Source organism: Hippocampus zosterae, chromosome 17, assembly GCF_025434085.1.
Source record: "Hippocampus zosterae strain Florida chromosome 17, ASM2543408v3, whole genome shotgun sequence".
NCBI classification, from domain to species: Eukaryota; Metazoa; Chordata; class Actinopteri; order Syngnathiformes; family Syngnathidae; genus Hippocampus; species Hippocampus zosterae.
The window spans coordinates 2,288,103-2,308,765 of NC_067467.1; the positions used below are offsets into that span (position 1 = coordinate 2,288,103).

Sequence of the window (20,663 nt, forward strand, 5' to 3'; positions counted from 1 at the left end):
TTCACAAAAAAGCTCTTTACCTGCCACCCAACTTTAGATAAAACCAAAAAAAGAGAACTGTGCTGTTGTCCGTTGTGTTAATTATCCATACTTTTGTTTTAAGCCATATGCTTATGTCGTTGCACTGGGCTGTGACTGTTACTGTTAATTGCCTCAAAATAAATGATGGTCCTCCCCCCAGTGGTGTGCATAATGCCGGTCGGACTGAGACAACTTGTGTGAAAAGGGATATATTTTTTAATTCACATTTTTGGGCTTGTGTGTTTTTTGTTGTGTCTTCTCTTTCTTCCATTCACATGACACAGTCGCTCAAGCTTCACTCAGTGTGCGAGGCCTTGTGACTCAAACTAATTTCAAATCATCTTGCATGAAATTGATTTTACACCAGATCTTGAGTATTTTCTCCTCTGCCCTACCACATTTCCTTTTTGACATGAACATATTTTGCAGTGATATTAGTTTCCTGACACATCAATGTACAACAACAATAGTTTCATTTTAAATTATTTTTGTTAAACGAACACTTGACAGTAGCAATTAAATTTATTTTATCAATTGTTTTAATCTTTGTGTATATAACTATTGTGCTTTCTCCTGTTAGACTCAGCCTAATGGCACACTTTTGATACCAATATCACACGTTAATTTTTGCCTGAATTGTGAATGAAACAGAAACGATAATACCGTAATTGTTGAAATAGCGATCATTCAATAGGCACATGATGGACTTTAACATAAGCGATTCTATGTAGTGATCACTCTGTGTCTGAATGTTTCTTTTTTACTGCGCAATTCTGATCAACGAGGCTTATCAGTGAGCCCTTTTAGCTGTGTATCATCCGCGGTTCTTTGTTTTTCAGAGTGCATCGTCATTATTATTATAATAGCTCACCGAGCACTTATCAAGCCAGGTGCTTTGGAAGATTGCCGACTTCCGGTTGCAGCCTACAAAGTTAGAACCTGACTTTCATGCTTTTGTATCTCCCCGAAGAACTTCAGACTTTGTTGAGGAATTTAGCCTTACAATGAGTACACGATAGTCTCTCTCGCCTGAACATCTGTTTAAACTCTTAAACTCTTTTTTTTCTTCTTTCTTCTTTCTACCTACATTCTTGCTGCTGGAGGCTGTAAATTTCACCAGTGTGGGACAAATAAAGGATATCTTATCTTAAAACAAAGGATTTAGTGTGAGGCTTATGGAGTTATAGCTTATGTTTACTCTTATGACATTTGGGAGAGAAATTCGTACATAATTAACAAAAAAATATATTTTAGAATGATTTGTGGCAAATGCGATGTCTTTTGCCAGTTTAAAACCCACCAACGTGACGTTTAAGACATTTACTGGCAACAAAACCGACAGGCAAGTGAATATGCAGTGAAGTCCAAACATTTGCGGAATTTAATTGACAGTAAAAATTCTTATTTACTTTTGTAGCGTTCACAGTTTGGAGGGTTTTTTTTCTTCAACTTTCTTGTTCAACGACGCAGGTCGATGTTAATTGTACAGTACTTCAAGACTGGTGCATCCTTTCGTTTTAATTTGAAGCTTTCACCCAAATTTCCGGTACCTTACACGAGCTTGATGCAGGTTGATGTGACGTCAATCCTAGTGGGTCAGCTGGCCCCCGCCATCGAAAGGAAGCGAGAACCTCTCCCATTGGGAGACATCACCATCACCTCCCGACCCCAAAGAAAAAAAAATGGAACAAACCTTATCATCGTGACTTCGGTCGTCGTTGGTGGCCTTATTTATGATCATATTGATTAATTAATGTGTTTATTTCCCCCAACGAGCAATGACTGAGTTCGCTCGCTGCGGCTGCTGAGAAGCAGGTGCGGCATGATCGACGAAAGCATCACTTTCTCTCCCCCGTCTCGGCATGGCCCCGGACAGGCCACATTCGCTGGAGAGACAGCCTCACGGTTGCACCGTCGCTGAGGTCGCTCTTTTGTGTTATTCGGAGGGAGTCAACTAGCTGGGCCGTGACACGACGAACTGGTGGCCGCGGCGGCGAAGGAAGAGGAGGAGGAGTGGCCCTTCGTATATTTTTTTCGCACGATTACATTTCCTTCGTCGATGTGACCGTTATGCGGAATTACACGTTTCTCCTGCGTTGACCTGATCCCCAAAACACCTCGACAGTCGACGAGGCCTTTGAAAGTCTTCATCTGGCTCACCCACAGACGCCAAGATGATGGAGCTACAGATTGACGAGGTGGTCTACCAGGTAGGGTTGCAATGGGGAAAATTTCCATGACAGTCTTGGATGGGCGATTTTGGGAACGGTCAAAATTGGAAACTTTTATTTGAATGTGTTTTTGGAATGTGGTAGGAAGCCCAAATATCTGGAAAACGCAGGCACGCGGACATACAGACTCCACACATAAGACAGTTAACACAACTGCCTAAATCACCCCCTTTGTTGTTTTTTTTGTTGGTTAGCTGTATTAAGCCTCCTATCACAACAGCATTTAGAAACATTAATCCATCCCTTCGTTACAACTTGGCTGCATTCCTGTAATGCACTTTATTTTGGAGTTAGCTCGTCCTACCTTTAGCATGTAATGTTAGTCCAAAATGCCGTTTACCTCCTAACAGGAGCTCGTGGGAGGGAGCACATGACTCCCAATTTTGATCTCCCTTCAAGTAGCTCCCTTTAGACTTTAAAATGCATTTTAAAAAATTGTTTTTACATTTGTTAAATATTCTAGCCCCGCCATATCTCTCTAAGGTCCTCCACCCCTAAATTGAGACCACACACCATGAACATTTCCAACATTAACCATTCCTGGAATTTTCCACCCCAGGATGACTATGGCTCCTGTACCGTCATGTCGGAGCGAGTGTCGGGCCTGGCCAACAGCATCTACCGGGAGTTTGAGAGGCTTATCCGCAGCTACGACGAGGAAGTGGTGAAAGAGCTCATGCCGCTGGTGGTGAATGTCCTCGAGAACCTGGATGCCGTGCTGTTAGAGAACCAGGAACACGAAGTGGAGCTGGAGCTCCTGAAAGAGGACAACGAACAGCTGATCACCCAGTACGAGAGGGAGAAGGCGCTGCGCAAGCAGGCGGAGGAGGTGAGTCAAGCAAGCGCACCTGCTCTCTATATTGGGCCTCCTGCCCCATCAGAACCTCCACCTTCTGTCTGACGTCTCTTTCCATCTGTTGCACAAAACTCCTTTTTATCAACCTTTCAGACTCAAGTATAAGGATTTATTTTTTTGGGGGCCAAAACTAGCGATTGCTGTAGCGTTCTCCCACCCGCAAAGGCAGATCACATCATCTGCTCCTGCCCATTGGCATCTTTAGGAGGAACATCTGAAGGGTTGATGGTTGATGTCACTGTGATGACAATTGCAAAGTATATATTTTTCTAACAGCCGTTTGTCATCACATTTGACAGCTACAATTCCCATGATCCAGCAGCACTTAAAAACCGGAGGAGGAGGGGAAGGACTAGCCATAAACAGGCCGTCGGGCACTGTAACCTGATTTGTGTTTGCAAGGAGTAGAAACGGAGCAACAAAAGCTGCGAGAATGAAGTCAGATGAGATTTGGAAAGCTACGCAGTTCGTCGAAATTCACCGAATAATGTAGTGTACTTGAAGAAGGGTCTGAGAAAAAAGCAACGGCTCCCGCTGGGACAAGAAGCGGAAAAGAGCGGCTCAGATTACAAAGTTATTAGACTCGAGATTTAAAAAAAGAGTCAACCCTCTGTCAAATCCTTGACATCCTGATGAAGATGTCGCGAGAAGTCTGTTACTTGAAAAGTAGATCTTGGGTCCAAAAAGTTTGAGCACCCACTTAGTTGAGGACAACGTGAAGTGAGAGATTTGCTCTTTCCCAAATTCTGATGATATTCATCATTTCTGCCATTTGTACCTTTTTGTGCACATTTTGATTGAAAGCCGCGTTGTGCTCACTCTTCATCTCCTCTAGAAATTCATTGAGTTTGAAGATGAGTTGGAGGAAGACAAGAAGGACCTGCAGGCCCAGGTGGAATTTTTGGAGCTGCAGGGAAAACAACTGGAGCTGAAGTCAAAGAACTATGCGGACCAAAGTGAGCGGACTAAAAAGCCCAATCCGAGCTAAAACTCGCGTGCAAGCGCAAACACTGCAAACACTGCAAACACTGCAAACACTGAACCGATTGATGCTTTTGTCATTGCCTTGAAGTTAATCACTTTTTTTTTTAATCTTAAATATTCTAAACGGAAATATTGAAGATTGAAAACATCAGCAACGGTTGGGGGAGGGGCGCAAGGGGTTGGTAAATCGTTAAATTGTATTTTTAGATTGTGTTTTGCCCTTCACCATTTATCTAAATACCATCAATTCTTTTTAAATATTAAAAAAACAAATCTGCCCAAAACAATGACTGGCTTATCATGGATTTGATTGATTGATTTTTTTAAAAATTTCGATTGCGCAAGTGATTTGTCTGTTTCTCAGTCACGAGGTTGGAGGAAAGGGAGTCTGACATGAAGAAAGAATACAACGCTCTGCACCAGCGCCACACCGAGGTAAGCGGCGAGAGAAAGAAATCAACTCGACTGTTATTCACTCACGAAAGTCACAGAACTAGCATTGCATTAAAAAAAACAACCAAAAAAATAAAAATAAAACATGAATCAGATTAAAAAAAGAATGACACGAAAGTCCATTTTGTCCACGCTTTTCATATTCAAGATGATCCAGACGTACGTCGAGCATATCGAGCGCTCCAAATTGCAGCAGACGGGAAGCGGCCAATCGGATGGCAGCGGACGAACGTGAGTTGTGGGAGCGTGTGCATGTTGCCGTGGGAATATTTACAGTGGGGGTGGGGGGGGGGGTTGTTTTGGTGAACATTTGAAATGTGACTTTCACCCACAATCTTGTTTGTGATGTTTTATGATTTTTTCATCGGACCTCTCGTATCTTCACTTCACCGCCGCTGCCATTTGTTTGTCAGGGTCCATCGCGCAGGCGTTACAATGCACACACCAGACTTAAGACACTTCTAAAAATGCTTCCTTTTTTTTTTCTTAAGGGCAAAAAAAAAAAGATACATTTAATTTGCCTGTTTTAAGCCTCTCAGCAAATCAGTTCCAAATACTTTTAGACAATCTGGTGCCGTTTCTGTGCGGATTAATCGCCTCCCGTCCGCTTTATACGCAGGCAAGACTAAATAAAATCTCCTTCCTGCGCAGATTGTCGAATAAATTGTAATCCTTTCGACATGCAGCGACGGAGAGAAATTGAGCACTGACCTGTAAGGTTTTTTTTTTCCATACAGTTGCATCATAAACATTGGAAGAGGGGTGAACATTTGTTACATTTAGGAAAATTTAACAAACATCACTTGTCATCTAAACATTCAAGAGTTTGGTTTCATGTGTCTTGTCATTTCCCGATGTCGTGTCTCCGGCTAATCTGAGACTGTGTGTCGTCCTGTGCGTCTTGCCGGCTTGCTCTCTGTGCTGCTGTGTGCACAGTCACCGTCACACATGGAGGAAAAGGTAAATCCAACATGCAACTGCCCCACCCCCTCTCGACCTTTTCTCTCTCCACTCCTGAACTCGCCCCTGCTTGGATTTGACTTTCCGGATTCCCCTCGTTCGATGCTCAGCATGTTGTTGTTTGTCGGACGGAATCCCCGATGCTGATGGTGGCTTCCGAGTATTGTAAATGGTTGCTCGTCACAAGTGACGCGACGGTCTTGATTAATGTCGCATTCCGACAGCAAACATTTACGACGACGTGCTCGGGTTCAATCGCGCTCCTCCGTTTGCTTTGCCTCATCGTGCGCTTGTGTCCATCTCTCTGTGCGTTTTCTTCTCGCCTCCTTCATCTCATGGTTGTGCATATTAAATGAAGCTAAAAAAAAAAGTGAATTGTGCAAGTGAGGTGACGATTCTTGCTTGCCGCTCTTGCTAGTATTTTACTCTACAAGGACATTATTTTTTTTCCCAGAGAGTATTTTCATGAGAAGCAAATATGCTTAACGTGATGGACATCCTCTAATTAGCATTGATGCTAATATATATTAGCATACACATATTAGCATACATATTATGCTAATAATGGGAGTCACTGACGTGTCGTGGTCCACTCGCCTGACTTGTGTGCGGGCAGAGGCGGGAGCGGTTGCCATTCGGTGTCGGTGTGGACGTGTGTGTGTGAATGGTTGTTCATCTCTAGATGTGGCCTGCAACCGACTGGCGACCAGTTCAGGGTGTAGTCACCCTTTGGCCCGTCGTCGGCTGGGATAGGCCGCCGCGACCCCCTTTCAGGATGAGCGGCGTTGAAAACGGGCGGATGGATATGGATGCTAATCGTGATGAGGATATTAGCGCAGTGCTAATATCTGCTAATGCTAATGGCTAGCATCCCCGTCTCACAGTTGTGAGATTCTGGGTTTGAAAGTCAAACTTCCTTTTGTCGAATTTCCATATTCTTCCCGTGCGTGTAAGTCTGAGATGCGAATGCTTGTTTGTCGATGTCAAGATATGACAAATCTTAGAACCTTTTATGTTTTATCCAGAGTCCACACACACACACACACACACACACACACAAACATAGAGAAAGGAAACATATCGCTTGACAACATTTCTTACAGTGCCAAAGTGTTCACGGCAGCTTGAAATGTTCAAATAAGAGCCGTTTCAATGCCGCGGGAATATTGTCGAAAGGGCGTTTATTTGAATCGGATTTTCTGCCTTTTTATTTGCATCCCGCACGAGGCTTCAGTCCCGTTGAGAAGAACCTCATCGAAGTTGCGTGAAATATTTTGGAACGGACTACTAATGATTTGGCCTTTTTGTCTGTGTGTGTGCGCATGTGTTCGCCGCCAACAGCAAAGCGGAGCGTCCGCCGTCGTTGAGCCTGTACCCCAGCGGCGAGGGCATGGTACGTGGGGGTCTCGGGGGGGCTAGGATCATGCCCGGGAAAGACATCTGGCAGGTCAGCGAGCTCGGCCAGTCCACCCTCAGTTCGGCCTATCAGGTGGGACAGACAGCGGCCGCCTCTTACCTCCGCAAGCGCAACCGCCAGAGGTGGGGGGAGGAGGGGGGGGGGTTGACTTGAGTCCCCAGTTGAAGCGACTTTCTCCCACCTCTGGCGACTGTCGCTTGGGGAGTGGTTGCGGGGCATGGCCAGCCTTACCGCTGAGCATTCGGCAAGCCACACATTCCAAGAACCGCCCTTCATGCCTGCTTGTGTCACTTTTGATGCAAATGTACGATTCCCCATTTTTTGAATCTAAACCACAATTCGTTTTTATTTTTTTATTTTATTTTATTTTTTTCACGTGCAGACTCAAGCAAGCCCGGGGGTCCTTTTTGATGGCTGTCCTTCAAAACTTTGTGATCATTTATTTGTGATCATGGAGCTTTCTGCCTCGTGTGTTTGCGTTTTAGTTTTGTCGGCGCTTATGCTTTTGGATATTTTTGTTTTCTTACCATTGTAGACGGTGGGATGCAAAATATATGTGTCGCTCAGCTTCAATTTTCTTTCGTGCCGTCAATGATCTCCGATGTAACGTTCTCTTCTTGAATTGATATCATTCTATCCATGCAAATGAGCACCATAAAAACAAAATATGGTTTTTAATTAATTTTTTTATAGCGCTGTATTTATGAAATTACAGTGCTGCTGTATTTTTAGACGGTATTTTTAGATTGCATATTTCTACGGATTCACGTATCGGTGGTTTAAAAAAAAAAAGAAAAAAATCTATCCTCCATTATTTGCTGAAAACTCACCCGTTTGCTGTTTTCGTGCTCAAGCCAAGGCCTTGTCACGTCATTGCTTTGGCATCATTTTGTGACTCATTGGTGCCAAGTAACAATGTCGAGGTGAGTTGAGCAGCTTCATGTCGCGCATATAGACAATTATGAACCTTTTTCGAGGTGTGTAAATTTGATGATAGCTGTCAAAACGCCAGTTGTCGAGATCAAATGGATCGTCGAGATGCTTTAGCTCTTAGCGTATCTTTGACTTCCACGATGTGATTCTCACACTGTTCGTACCCGTCTCGCGCCCCTCTCGTGCCGCCGTCCCGCACAAAAGGAGGACGGATCCGAGTCCGACTCTGTGGCAGCCACCCCCAGCAGCACCGGAAGCAAATCCAACACACCCACCTCCTCTGTCCCCTCCGCCACCATCACCCCGATCAACGAGGGCTTCCTCCCTTCCTCCGAGTTTGATGCCATGCGGGCGGGCAGCCGGGGGAGGAAAAGCGGCAAGAGGCTGAGCCGGAATATGGAAGTGCAGGTTTCCCAGGAAACTCGGAACGTCAGCATCGGTAAAGCCTCCCCCCCATCTTCAAGTGTTGCTTCGCGCAGCTGAAATGTTTCCGTTTGACAGGTATGGGAAGCAGCGACGAGTGGTCAGAGTTTCAAGAGATCATCGATTCTACTCCCGAGTTGGACATGTGTGTGGATCCGCGCTTGTACGGAGGAGGAAACAGGTCGGGGCCCAAAAGTCACTTGACGCCCGTTGCTGGTTGGATTTCGCCTTCATGAGTGTACCTCATGAAGCTGAGCTCAAAATGACCAAAAATGTGTGCCGTGTCGCTTTCGCAGCCCCTCCCAGGGAATCGTGAACGAGGCCTTCGGAATCAACACGGATTCTTTGTACCACGAGATCAAAGACGCCAAGTCGGACATCATCGGGGACGTCGATGCCGGGGCGGAGCTTCTTGGTATGAAAGCCACAGCGACACGCGTAGGCAGCTTTGCAATTTTCTTGAGGTGAGCGCTCGAATGCTCACGTGCCAGCGTCAACGTTCAGAATAGAATCGCTTTGAGGGGAAATAAGAGCAGGGTTTCCAATTCCTTTCCGATTTAAATGTGGATCTTGACGGAAGTGCTGATATTCTCATACTCAACCGCTTTTGATTTTTTCTTTCTTTTGTCCCTTTTTGTGCTTCCGCCGGTGACACCCGTAGGGGAGTTCTCAGGTGAGTATCGCCGCTCCGCAAATGCCGCGTTCATCAATGAGTAGTTTTAAATTTATGCTTCGAACAGAAAATCGACGTCAGTGTGCTACAAAATTTATTGTTCAATCCATCATTTTTCTTTTCCTCCCTCTTCTCTCCCTTCTTCTTCGGCTCCAGTCCGAGATGATTTCTTCGGTGAGGCGCTTTGCTTCTGCTCACAGTTGCTTGCTGTCATTTGTACTTGGCCCAATTGTGCTACTTGTTGTGTGGCTTTATTATGATGATGATTATCATTATTATTATTTTGCACATTTTACCTTTTACACATGCGCGATGAGTAACAAGTGTGTGTTTCAGGAATGGGCAAGGAGGTGGAGAACCTGCTGACAGAGAACAAACAACTCCTCGAGACCAAGTAAGAAACAGAAGTGGCCCACATGCGCCACCGTTAGAATTTTGGGCCGTAGTCATAAAAAGCTGCGACGATTGGACACTAGTGGACTCGAATGTGCTGCTCTGAAAGGACTTTTAAGTTCCTCTCTTTTCTCTTTTCACAGAAATGCTCTCAACATTGTCAAAGACGATCTTATTGCCAAAGTGGACGAGCTGTCCAGCGAGCACGAGGTGCTACGGGAGGAGCTGGAGGCCGTCAGGCAGTCCAAGAGCAAGTTGGACGCCAGAATTAAGGAGCTGGAAGAAGAACTACGCAGGTGAAAATGATTCTGGGAATCTTTAGAAAGAATTTTTGTTGCAAACATTGGCTCATATTCGCAGTCAACAAAATACACTCAGCTGTAATGTTAAAATCCAAGTCGGCGAGTGTTTATGCACTTTGTACATACGACAAACGGGAGAAAACGTTTTTTTTTTCTCCCTATTTTTGGACTGCAGGTTAAGGGCCGAGGCTCTGGGAGCATCTCGGGACTCCAAGGATGAAGGAAACGACGATGTGAGTCTTGCTCATTTCTCACCGTGCTCTTCATTTGGCACCTGGACTAATAATATCAATCAGAAAACTTATCAGACTTTGCACAAAAAAAAAATCAAAATAATAATAATAATAATAAATTTTGTAAACTGACTGTCGGGCCCTTGCGCCCTTGTTCCGTGCAGCAGAGTGTGTGTGTGCAAGCGTCTGTGTTTTTTTTTTATAGCTTTATTACCTCCAAGCTAGCAACGGAATTTTCTAAAGGCAGATTTTTCCCGATCAAACGCTGAGGATGCTTTGTGTCCCGAGGAAACCGCTGTCTCATGAGCCCTTTTCGTCGCCTAGTTCTCATCGCCCATCCAAGACGGCGATATGACCATGACCCAGAGGCGGCGCTTCACGCGGGTGGAGATGGCCAGGGTGCTGATGGAGAGGAACCAGTACAAAGAGAGGCTGATGGAGCTGCAGGAGGCCGTGCGATGGACCGAGATGATTCGGTAACGCTGCAGTTATGTAGAGCAAAGAAACCGGCGCGCGCATCGTAGGACTGTTTGTTATGAGGGGCCCCATCGCACGAGATCCTGTCACGTCTCCTCCAGGGCTTCGCGTGAGAGTCCTGCAATCCAAGAGAAAAAGAAGTCCACCATCTGGCAGTTGTAAGTTTCTGCTTTGAGCGCACGCGTTTCCCAGTCTGCCCCGCCGGACAAAATTGGACTAAAAACGTGCAACCCCTCCGCGTCCCTCCAGCTTTGCACGTCTCTTCAGCTCGTCGTCCAGTCCTCCGCCCGTCAAGCGTCCGTACTACAGCGTCAACATTCACTACAAGTCGCCCTCGCCGGCGGGCTTCCCTCAGCGCCGCAGCCACACCATGTGTCAGATCTCCACTTCCAACCGCACCTTGGAATTCTTCCCCGAAGAGTGAGCGCCGCACCCCGGCTGCTTCCCTCTGTGTGGCAACGCCTCGCCGCTTTTTTTTTGCTATGCATGAGGAGACAAAATTAGAGTTACAATGATCCCCGTTCATCACACATGCAGTAAAGCTGGAAATGAGCTCGAAACCTTTTAAGGCCATTTTTAAACAGCCCATTTATTTCAAATATTGTACGTTAAGGCGAGGCCAATGACTTGTTTCTGTCTGTGAGTGTGCCGGTTGCTGGCTGGCCGCTAACGCTCGGCTCTCTTTTCTCCTCGCTCCTCCCACCTGGCCCGTTGCTTCCAGACTGGCCAGTAACGGTGTCGCGTCTCTCCTCAGTGACTCGGCACTGTTGGCCCGCCGAGAGCAGCGGCGGGAACAGTACCGGCAGGTGCGCGAGCACATGCGTCGCGACGACGGCATCATGCAGGCCTGCGGCTGGAGCGTGCCGCCGCGTTTCAAACAGGTACGCGTCAAACCCGCCCCGCCTCCTGACCTTCGTGACCCAGAGATGAACACGTGGCCACAAAAAAAAATAAAAAATGAAAGACTAAAGAATAAATAAGACATACAAAAAATAATTCAGTGGCCCCAGCAAAAATAAATAAATAAAACATACAAAAAATAATAGTGGTCCCAGCAAAAAAAAAAAATAAAACATACAAAAAATAATTCAGTGGCCCCAGCAAAAACAAAACATAAAATAAAATATACAAAAAATAATTCAGTGGCCCCAGCAAAAAAAAAAAGAATAAGAATAAATAAAACATTAAAAAAAATAATTCAGTGGCCCCAGCAAAAAAAAGACTAAAGAATAAATAAAACATACAAAAAATAATTCAGTGGCCCCAGCAAAAAAAAAAGACTAAAGAATAAATAAAACATTAAAAAAATAATTCCGTGACCCCAGCAAAAAAAAAAGACTAAAGAATAAATAAAACATTAAAAAAATAATTCAGTGGATATAAAATTCAGGAAAAAAAATTTGGTGCATATAAAATAAAATAAATGTCTCGCAATGGAGAAATTCCCAATTCACAGCAGTAATGTTATGACAGGAAGAAGTAGAACAACAAAATATAGGAGCTGCTGGAAAGGCAGCCACTCACGCGGCGCCATTTTGAAGTCAAAATAACAAAAAATAACACAACACAAATATCAATCATTGATCACTTTCAGTGAATAATGATTACAAAAGGATCGTTCGAATGCTGCTTCAGAGTTGGCGTCTCTAACTCTGGTCTCCCGCAGACCGCCGGTCAGACGGACGGCGCCCAGGACAGCCAGCTGAAAAGACAACAGGTCAGTGACGGCAACTCAGTGCCACCTCGACGCCCGCCCCCACCGCGCCGACGCGTACAACGGGAGAGCAACGGAAACACACGCGCCAACTACCAACTCGTTTACTTGTTTAGTGTCTCAGTATTTTGTGGACGACCTGCTATCTTCTAGACGGAGTAACAAAATTCACGCTAGGTGTTTTTTTTTTTTTTTTGCTTGGCTTGCATGCTACTTTTTACTTTTTAGACCACCGGTGAAAAAGACGACAATCGCATGAAGAATGTTCCGGTGCCGGTCTACTGTCGGCCCCTCGTCGAGAAAGACCCCAATAGGAAGGTAAGTTATTACAAAAAAAAAAAAAAAAAAAGACAAACGCACGTCAAGGCTTGAAGAAATTTGACAGGGAACTATCAAGATATATATATTTTTAAAAATGGTTCTGAGCTCGTATTTGCGTCCACGTCAGCTGTGGTGTGCCGCCGGCGTGGACCTGACGGGATGGAAAAGCGGCAGTCAAGAGTCGGAGGCGCCGAAAGCGCTCCCCGGCGGAAGCGACCCTCTGCAAGCGGAAGAGAATGACGGAGGAGGCAAGAAGAGCAAGAACAACTCTCCCGAGAAGAGGAAGGTGAGCCTTGTTGGTGCCGATCGACTCTCGGTTGCTCCCAGTTAGTGGGAAGCCATTTTGGTTGTGATCACTTTTGATGTTCAATTTTGTTGGACTCTCGTGAGGATCACAATTGAATCCTCTACTTTTACCAAAGTCTTTTTTTTTTTAAATTTGGTATCTTGAGTACAGAGAATGAGTACTATGGCCGCCCGAGGTTGCTTCTGTAACGCTCCTCTCCTCCTCCAGTCCAAGGAGCTGCAGGAAACCGACACCATGAGCAGCCGCGTTTGGATCCTCACCAGCACGCATTCTGCCAGTAAAGTGGTGATCATCGACGCCAACCAGCCGGGCTCGCTCGTCGACCAGTTCAACGTGTGCAATGCTCACGTCCTCTGCATCTCCAGCGTGCCAGGTGAGGGTCCCCCCCCCCCCCCGCCCCCACCATCAGCTTTTGCTCTTCTGCGGTCTGCAAAAACTACCAACATGTTCTTCATGAAATATCATATCAAGAAATAAACTGGGCGGCCCGGTAGTCCAGTGGTTAGCACGTCGGCTTCACAGTGCAGAGGTACCGGGTTCGATTCCAGCTCCGGCCTCCCTGTGTGGAGTTTGCATGTTCTCCCCGGGCCTGCGTGGGTTTTCTCCAGGTCCTCCGGTTTCCTCCCACATTCCAAAAACATGCATGGCAGGCTGATTGGACGCTCTGAATTGTCCCTAGGTGTGATTGTGAGCGTGGATGGTTGTTCGTCTCTGTGTGCCCTGCGATTGGCTGGCAACCGATTCAGGGTGTCCCCCGCCTACTGCCCGAAGACGGCTGGGATAGGCTCCAGCACCCCCCGCGACCCTAGTGAGGATTAAGCGGTTCAGAAAATGGATGGATGGATGGAAATAAACTGGTTTAGAGTCATGACTGTATAAGTCAACAATACAACAACCGGGCGCCTAGGCTGTGTGTACTTTAAGGGGCGTGGCCTCAGGAATATGACATCCACGTGAGCTTATGGACTTGAGTTTGATAAAAGGATGAGCAATTGCGGTGTCCGAAGTCAAAGAAATGCTAAAAGCAAGCCTACATTCAGCGTAGCCCCGCCCCCTTTCTAGATCTGACACTCCCCCTGCATATTCATGATTTAAAAAAAAAAATTGCCGGCATTATGTCGCAGTTGTATTTTATATTTTTTTTCTGCACATGAACAAAAAGTGCTTCACAGGGAAGTCAAGTCCAGAATGTTCTTTGCAATTATATGCGCGCGCACGTGTGTGTGTGTGTGTGTGTGTGTGTGTCCAGCTGCCAGTGAGAGCGACTATTCGGCTGGAGAGATCGTTTTGGATGCGGGTGACGGTGGCGCGGGGGCGGGCGATGATGCCGGCAGTGTGGAGGGTATGTTGGCTGGTATCACGCTAGTGGGTTGCGCCACTAACTGCAGTGTTGCCCGTAGCAACTGCTCCTCACGCACTGACACTCCCATAATGGACAAAGGACAAGGTGACGAAAAATTCTCTCAATCTTTGTACTAAGCGCAGAGAGGTGAGGCAACGTGGGGCTTCTAGCGGACGTCGCGTTAACTCACAATCATGTGTTGCGCTTTAGCCCCCGTCGCTCCCCCCACAAGCAGCAAGATTCTCCCGGCCCAGTCCGCCGAGGAGGCCACAGAAGCCACCGAAGTTCCCGAGTCAACATCCGGTCACGCGGAACTCAAATCCGCACCCTCGGGGCCGCCGTTCATGGAGCACGTCTTCACCGATCCGCCGCCTCGATCGGCCGACGCCTCCGACAGGTGGAATCCCCGAGTGTGTGAGACGGCGTCGTTCGGGAGCGACGGAACTCTGTACGCTCTTTGTCCACGCAGGGCCGCCGGTCAGTCCAAAGAGGAAACGTCAGTACCTCCAGAAATAGAAGACGCCGGTGAAGAAAGCAAGATTTACACCAGCATGGCGCCCACCATGTGGCTCGGGGCCCAGAATGGCTGGCAAGTCTGCGCGCATCATCCGATCACAATAATGTCAAGTAACACGGGGGCGGTGGCCCGGTAGTCCAGTGTGTAGCACGTCGGCTTCACAGTGCAGTGGTACCGGGTTCGATTCCAGCTCCGGCCTCCCTGTGTGGAGTTTGCATGTTCTCCCCGGGCCTGCGTGGGTTTTCCCCGGGTGCTCCGGTTTCCTCCCACATTCCAAAAACATGCATGCTGATTGGACGCTCTAAATTGTCACTAGTTTGTGAGTGTGAGCGCGGATGGGTTGTTCGTCTCTGTGTGCCCTGCGATTGGCTGGCAACTGATTCAGGGTGTCCCCCGCCTACTGCCCGAAGACGGCTGGGATAGGCTCCAGCACACCCCCCCCCCCCCTCGCGACCCTAGTGAGGATCAAGCAGTTCGGAGACGAGCATTTGAGTTAGCGTGACTTTTCTCTGTCCCCCCCCCCCCCTCCAGGCTTTACGTCCACTCGGCGGTTGGCAACTGGAAAAATTGCCTCCACTCCATCAAACTGAAAGACTCTGTGCTCAGTCTGGTGTAAGCGCCTCATCGGTTTATGTTTGCCCGGTTGACGGCCTCTCTCCCTTTTTGATGTTGTTTTTGCATCTCTCGCTCTTTCTCTTCTTTCCACTGCAGGCACGTGAAGGGTCGCGTGCTGGTGGCCCTCGCCGACGGCACCCTCGCCATATTCCACCGATCGGAGGGTAACGCTTACTGCATGTGCAAAGTCGCCAAATCCCGATAGTTGAAAACCAAAAAAGGCGCGAACGATGAATGATGAATTTGTCGTCTCCGCGCAGACGGCCAATGGGATTTGTCCAACTACCACCTGATGGACCTGGGCCGACCTCATCATTCCATCCGCTGCATGGCCGTGGTGCACGATAAAGTGTGGTGCGGCTACAAGAACAAGATCCACGTCATTCAGCCGAAAAGCATGCAGATCGAGAAGTCCTTCGACGCCCACCCTCGGCGGGAGAGCCAAGTGCGCCAGCTGGCTTGGATCGGCGACGGCGTGTGGGTGTCCATCCGGCTGGACTCCACGCTGCGCCTCTACCACGCCCACACGCACCAACACCTGCAGGATGTGGACATCGAGCCGTACGTCAGCAAGATGCTCGGTCAGAGGAAGCCTTTTTTTTTTTTTTTTTTTTGAAACTATTGATGTGTGATCACGCCATAAAACTCGAAATCATTCATACGTAGCAATCTAACGCACTCTGCCTGACGACCGTTTTGTGATTGACAGGCACCGGCAAGCTGGGCTTCTCCTTCGTACGCATCACGGCTCTCCTGATTGGTGGAAATCGCCTGTGGGTGGGCACCGGAAATGGCGTCATCATCTCCATCCCGCTAACAGAGAGTGAGTGTCGGTCGCACAGAGCCGCCGGGTGTTTTGCATCTCATGTGCCAAAAGGAATCGACCGGGAACAAATAGTAAGCGTCACGGAGGCGGTTGTTCACGTTCTCGTGGCCTCGCGATCTTTTTTTTTGGTCTTGTGTTTGTTGTGAGTGGAGTGTCTTTACGTTGCAGCGCCGTCATTTAGCGCCTTCATCTGTGGAGGTCAAGAAAATGTGGGGTTGCTTTTGAAAATTCAAGGCCTTTAAAAGGGGAAGTCTAGCCCAAAATGTTTTTTTCCGGAATACGCTCTGTGCGCCTCCGCTAGTCCGAACACGGCATTCTGATTCATAATGTGTTTGTGGAATAAGAGTTCATCGGCAAAAAATGCCCCTCATTTTTTTTCCCCATCTCACGGAGCGGCCGCATCTTCTGAAGCTGAGCCGTGATTGGTTGTTACCTGAGCCCCAAGCAAGTGTCATGTCAAAAAACGGGTGCATTTAACTGCTAAACTCATATTAGACAAATGCAATCTTAATCACGAAAGCATGTTTGGGCTCGTTTGGCTGCATACCACATCTGGGCTCCACTTCCCCTTTAAGCTTTGAGCCCATTGACAACATTTTGTGGATGAAATTCAATTCACGTCACTCGAGCAGTCACTATTTAGCATGAGAACAATCTCACGGTGCACCACCAAATTTTTTTTTTTGAATTTGACAACGGCCTTAATGTCTCGCTGAAACCATGTGTCCATCATCGGGTCTAAATGAAGAGGTGCAAAAGGCGATGGTCTATAAACAGGCACACAGCATTTTTGGCGTTCATCCAAACGAGGTGGCGGATCCGATGACTACTGGAAAAAGGAGGATTGGAAATTCAAATCGGTCCTCTCCTCGCGTCGACGACCTCTATTCCGTATGAAAGGGCCGTCAGTGTTGTCCCCTGAGTGGCTTCCCCCCTCTGGGTCCAAACTGTTTCTGCTACTGTTACTCTACTTTCTCCTCTGCTCTCTTTCCTTCCTTCTCCTCCTGCTCCTCCTCCTTCTGCTCCTCTCCTCCTCTCCCCCCCCCCCCCCCCCCCTGTAGCGGTGGTCCTTCACCGGGGACAACTCCTGGGTCTGAGGGGTAAGTGGGAGTGCTGCCTCCTCCCGCTACTGGCCCTCCTCTTCACCTGCCTTTGTGTCCCTTCTATAAACAAACACACACACAAAAAAAGAAAACAACAGGCAGTATTCTCCAAATGTTAACGACAAGAAGATGAACCGAAAATGCACTCGAACCTTTACAGGTGAAGGAAATTTTGAACAATTTGACATGTACCGCAAATCAAGTTCACTTGTAAAAAAAAAAAAACACAAAAAAAAAACAAAGGTTCTTCTGCATTTTAAGTTCGTCACCAAATTTCACCCCAAAATCTCCCTATTCCTAACTTTTAGTGAGTAGTGTCACTGCAGGAACCCTTTTTATTTGTACTCGAGTATCACCTTTTAGTTCACGAAGGGGCTCGTTGTCGAGAATAATCGATTTGTGATGTAAGAAGCGCATCAGCTTGCTAACATGCTAACTGAAAAAGGAGCCAAGGTCAATGCTATCGGCTGTACCGCAGCATGTCAGCATCGATTGACCGTGTGGCACGTCCGAGCATGTTAGCATTCGGCTCCAACGATGCTAAAGGTCCAATCGCTGAAATGCGCTTGATTTGATTTCTACCAGAACGTCATGAACGCTCCCTTGGTTGCTTTGCATGCTAATCATCTTTGCCCACTCTGTGTTGAGTACCTCGGTGGTATCTGTTGCTTTGGCTTACATCTATTGCATGGAGGAGATATGCGGACACCCTCCACTCTAATTTGCAATTACTGGTGTTGGGTTTTGTTTTGTTTTTTTTGGTCAACTTTTTCAGTCTCTTTCAGAACTTGTATATTTCGACTAAATGACCATATTTACTTTTTTTTTTTTTGTGATCCTTTCAGCCAATAAGGTGTCTCCGACATCATCCGGAGGTGTGATCCACGTGTACGGCGACAACGGCTCCGAGAAAAGCAACGGAAGCTTCATCCCCTACTGCTCCATGGCACAGGCGCAGCTCTGTTTCCATGGACACCGCGATGCCGTGAAGTTCTTCGTCACAGTACCCGGTAGGCCTTGTTGTTGCTGCGTCAAATCAATCTGGAGTATGTTGTCAAACGCCTTACTGTACATGGTTGTTTTTTCCGGCTAAAAACGCCTTACTATACATGGTCGTTTTTTTTCGGATAAAAACGCTTTAGTATACATGGTCGTTTTTTTTTTCCAGCAAAAAAAACGCCTTACTATACATAGTCGTTTTTTTCGGCTAAAAACGCCTTACTATACATGGTCGTTTTTTTGCGCTAAAAACGCCTTACTATACATGGTCGTTTTTTTCGGCAAAAAAACGCCTTACAATACATGGTCGTTTTTTTTCCCAGCAAAAAACGCCTTACTATACATGGTCGTTTTTTTTTCCCGCTAAAAACGCCTTACTATACATGGTCGTTTTTTCGGCTAAAAAACGCCTTACTATACATGGTCGTTTTTTTTCCCAGCAAAAAACGCCTTACTATACATGGTCGGTTTTTTTTTCCGGCTAAAAACGCCTTACTATACATGGTCGTTTTTTTTTTCGGCTAAAAACGCCTTACTATACATGGTCGTTTTTTTCGGCAAAAAAACGCCTTACTATACATGGTCGTTTTTTCGGCTAAAAAACGCCTTACTATACATGGTCGTTTTTTTTTCCCAGCAAAAAACGCCTTACTATACATGGTCGGTTTTTTTTCGGCAAAAAAACGCCTTACTATACATGGTCGTTTTTTTTCCCAGCAAAAAACGCCTTAATATACATGGTCGTGTTTTTTTTCGGCTAAAAACGCCTTACTATACATGGTCGTTTTTTTTTTCGGCTAAAAACGCCTTACTATACATGGTCGTTTTTTTCGGCTAAAAAACGGTTTACTATACATGGTCGTTTTTTTTCCCCAGCAAAAAACGCCTTACTATACATGGTCGTTTTTTTTTCGGCTAAAAAACGCCTTACTATACATGGTCGTTTTTTTCGGCTAAAAAACGCCTTACTATACATGGTCGTTTTTTTTTTCCCAGCAAAAAACGCCTTACTATACATGAACGTTTTTTTCGGCTAAAAAACGCCTTACTATACATGGTCGTTTTTTTTTTCCCAGCAAAAAACGCCTTACTATACATGGTCGTCTTTTTCGTCTAAAAACGCCTTAATATACATGGTCGTTTTTTTCGGCTAAAAACGCCTTACTATACATGGTCGTTTTTTTTTTCCAGCAAAAAACGCCTTGTAGATGTATAGCAGGGGTGTCAAACTCAATTTCACATTGTGGGCCACATACGGCCTCAGTAGATGCCTCCTTGCGGGCTGATTCCGGCACGCAGGCCGGATGATTGACACCACTGATGTAGGAGCATTGACAAATGATCTCCAGCACACTTGTTGACTCTCTTGACGACACGCCGTGCTCTCCTCTTGACCCCCTTTCATCGCTTGTCAAAGGCAACGTTCTGGCCACGCTGAATGGCAGCGTGCTGGACAGCCCGACAGAGGGTCCGGGCTCCGCGGCCCCTCCGGAGATGGAAGCCCAGAGTGTTCAAAATGTACTCGTGCTGAGCGGCGGCGAGGGCTACATTGACTTCCGCATAGGTGAGCATTCACCAAGCAGAAGAGAGAAAGAAAAGAAGAGAAAAAAAAACAGCTTTCGTAAGGAAATAGATGAAAATCAAGATGAAGAACTTTTTGCATGTTTGTCTTTTTACCTGGTGTCCTCAGGGGATGGTGAGGACGATGAGACAGAAGAAGGAGAAAGCGACGGCGCCTCCCAGGTCAAACCTGCTTTGTGTAAAGCGGAGCGGAGCCACATCATCGTGTGGCAGGTGTCTTACATGCCCGAGTGATTTCTTCATGACTCTCTCCTCGCAGCCACTCAAACTCTAATCACCGCTCATGTATAAGTTCTCCCTTCTCAATCCATTATCGTACAAGCTGTCCATCATCCCTCGTGCCCCGTCAACTACTAACCTTATTGCCTTGTGCGTTCCTAATCTGCCTGCCATGCTTTTCCCCATCCCCCATCGGGGCATTCGAAATATCATTGTGGGCCTTGTAACTCCGCTTCATAACTACTGGACCTTATCTGTCGTGTATTCGCCTTTCAAGCACTATGCCCTATAATCTCCCGCATCAGCGCCACGGTTACTTCGCTTCCTTTCGTTTGCCAACTGGCAAACATGAAATCCTTCTCAAAGCTCCCCCGCCCCCCAAAAAAACTCCATTGTACGTACCAAAAACAAAAAGATGCTGAGATTACATTTCACGTAGCCAATAGTTCTATTTGTTGGAATATTAACAATTGAATCACTTTGTCGTGATTGCAAATGGATGGTGAAGGCATGTTCACCTCAAGAGTCGGGAGGTAAAACCTGCGGTCGTCTGTTTCCAACTTAAGATCTGATGTCATTGCGGCGTTTCGGGTGACGGAAAGCAGGTGAATTTATCATCACTGTGTGTACAGGTCACTGTAAATGTCGCCAAAGCCCACATCCTCTATGGTCAATATGGAAATTCATGTATCGATCTCTGTGTGGATGATAACCTATTAAACATACGTGTGCTACGAATTTCTCACTTTTGCTTTTCTGACTT

General features: G+C 46.6%; 1 protein-coding gene across 1 annotated transcript; it reads left to right on the forward strand.

Moving 5' to 3' along the window:
* The first annotated feature begins 1,599 nt into the window (after positions 1–1,599).
* On the forward strand, positions 1,600–20,634 carry mapk8ip3 (mitogen-activated protein kinase 8 interacting protein 3). Its single transcript, XM_052049199.1, has 34 exons — positions 1,600–2,231; positions 2,812–3,081; positions 3,944–4,064; positions 4,457–4,527; positions 4,694–4,776; positions 5,482–5,505; positions 6,847–6,994; positions 8,060–8,294; positions 8,357–8,459; positions 8,575–8,693; positions 8,940–8,951; positions 9,108–9,125; positions 9,288–9,345; positions 9,488–9,640; positions 9,822–9,879; positions 10,204–10,355; positions 10,458–10,514; positions 10,606–10,776; positions 11,078–11,237; positions 12,023–12,073; positions 12,299–12,388; positions 12,519–12,677; positions 12,906–13,071; positions 13,948–14,145; positions 14,251–14,437; positions 14,510–14,629; positions 15,089–15,169; positions 15,269–15,336; positions 15,433–15,753; positions 15,882–15,995; positions 17,060–17,098; positions 17,947–18,111; positions 19,518–19,664; positions 19,791–20,634. Exons 1-34 carry the CDS (start codon positions 2,196–2,198, stop codon positions 19,913–19,915), a joined length of 4,080 nt encoding a protein of 1,359 aa, XP_051905159.1. The 5' UTR covers positions 1,600–2,195; the 3' UTR covers positions 19,916–20,634.
* The last annotated feature ends 29 nt before the right edge of the window (positions 20,635–20,663 follow it).

Coding starts and splice junctions, on each gene's coding strand:
- mapk8ip3 (XM_052049199.1), top strand. CDS start 2,196: ATGATGGAGCTACAGATTGACGAGGTGGTCTACCAG. Junction 12,074..12,298: donor GCCAGCTGAAAAGACAACAG/GTCAGTGACGGC, acceptor TTTACTTTTTAG/ACCACCGGTGAAAAAGACGA. Junction 15,996..17,059: donor CTCCATCCCGCTAACAGAGA/GTGAGTGTCGGT, acceptor CCCCCCCTGTAG/CGGTGGTCCTTCACCGGGGA.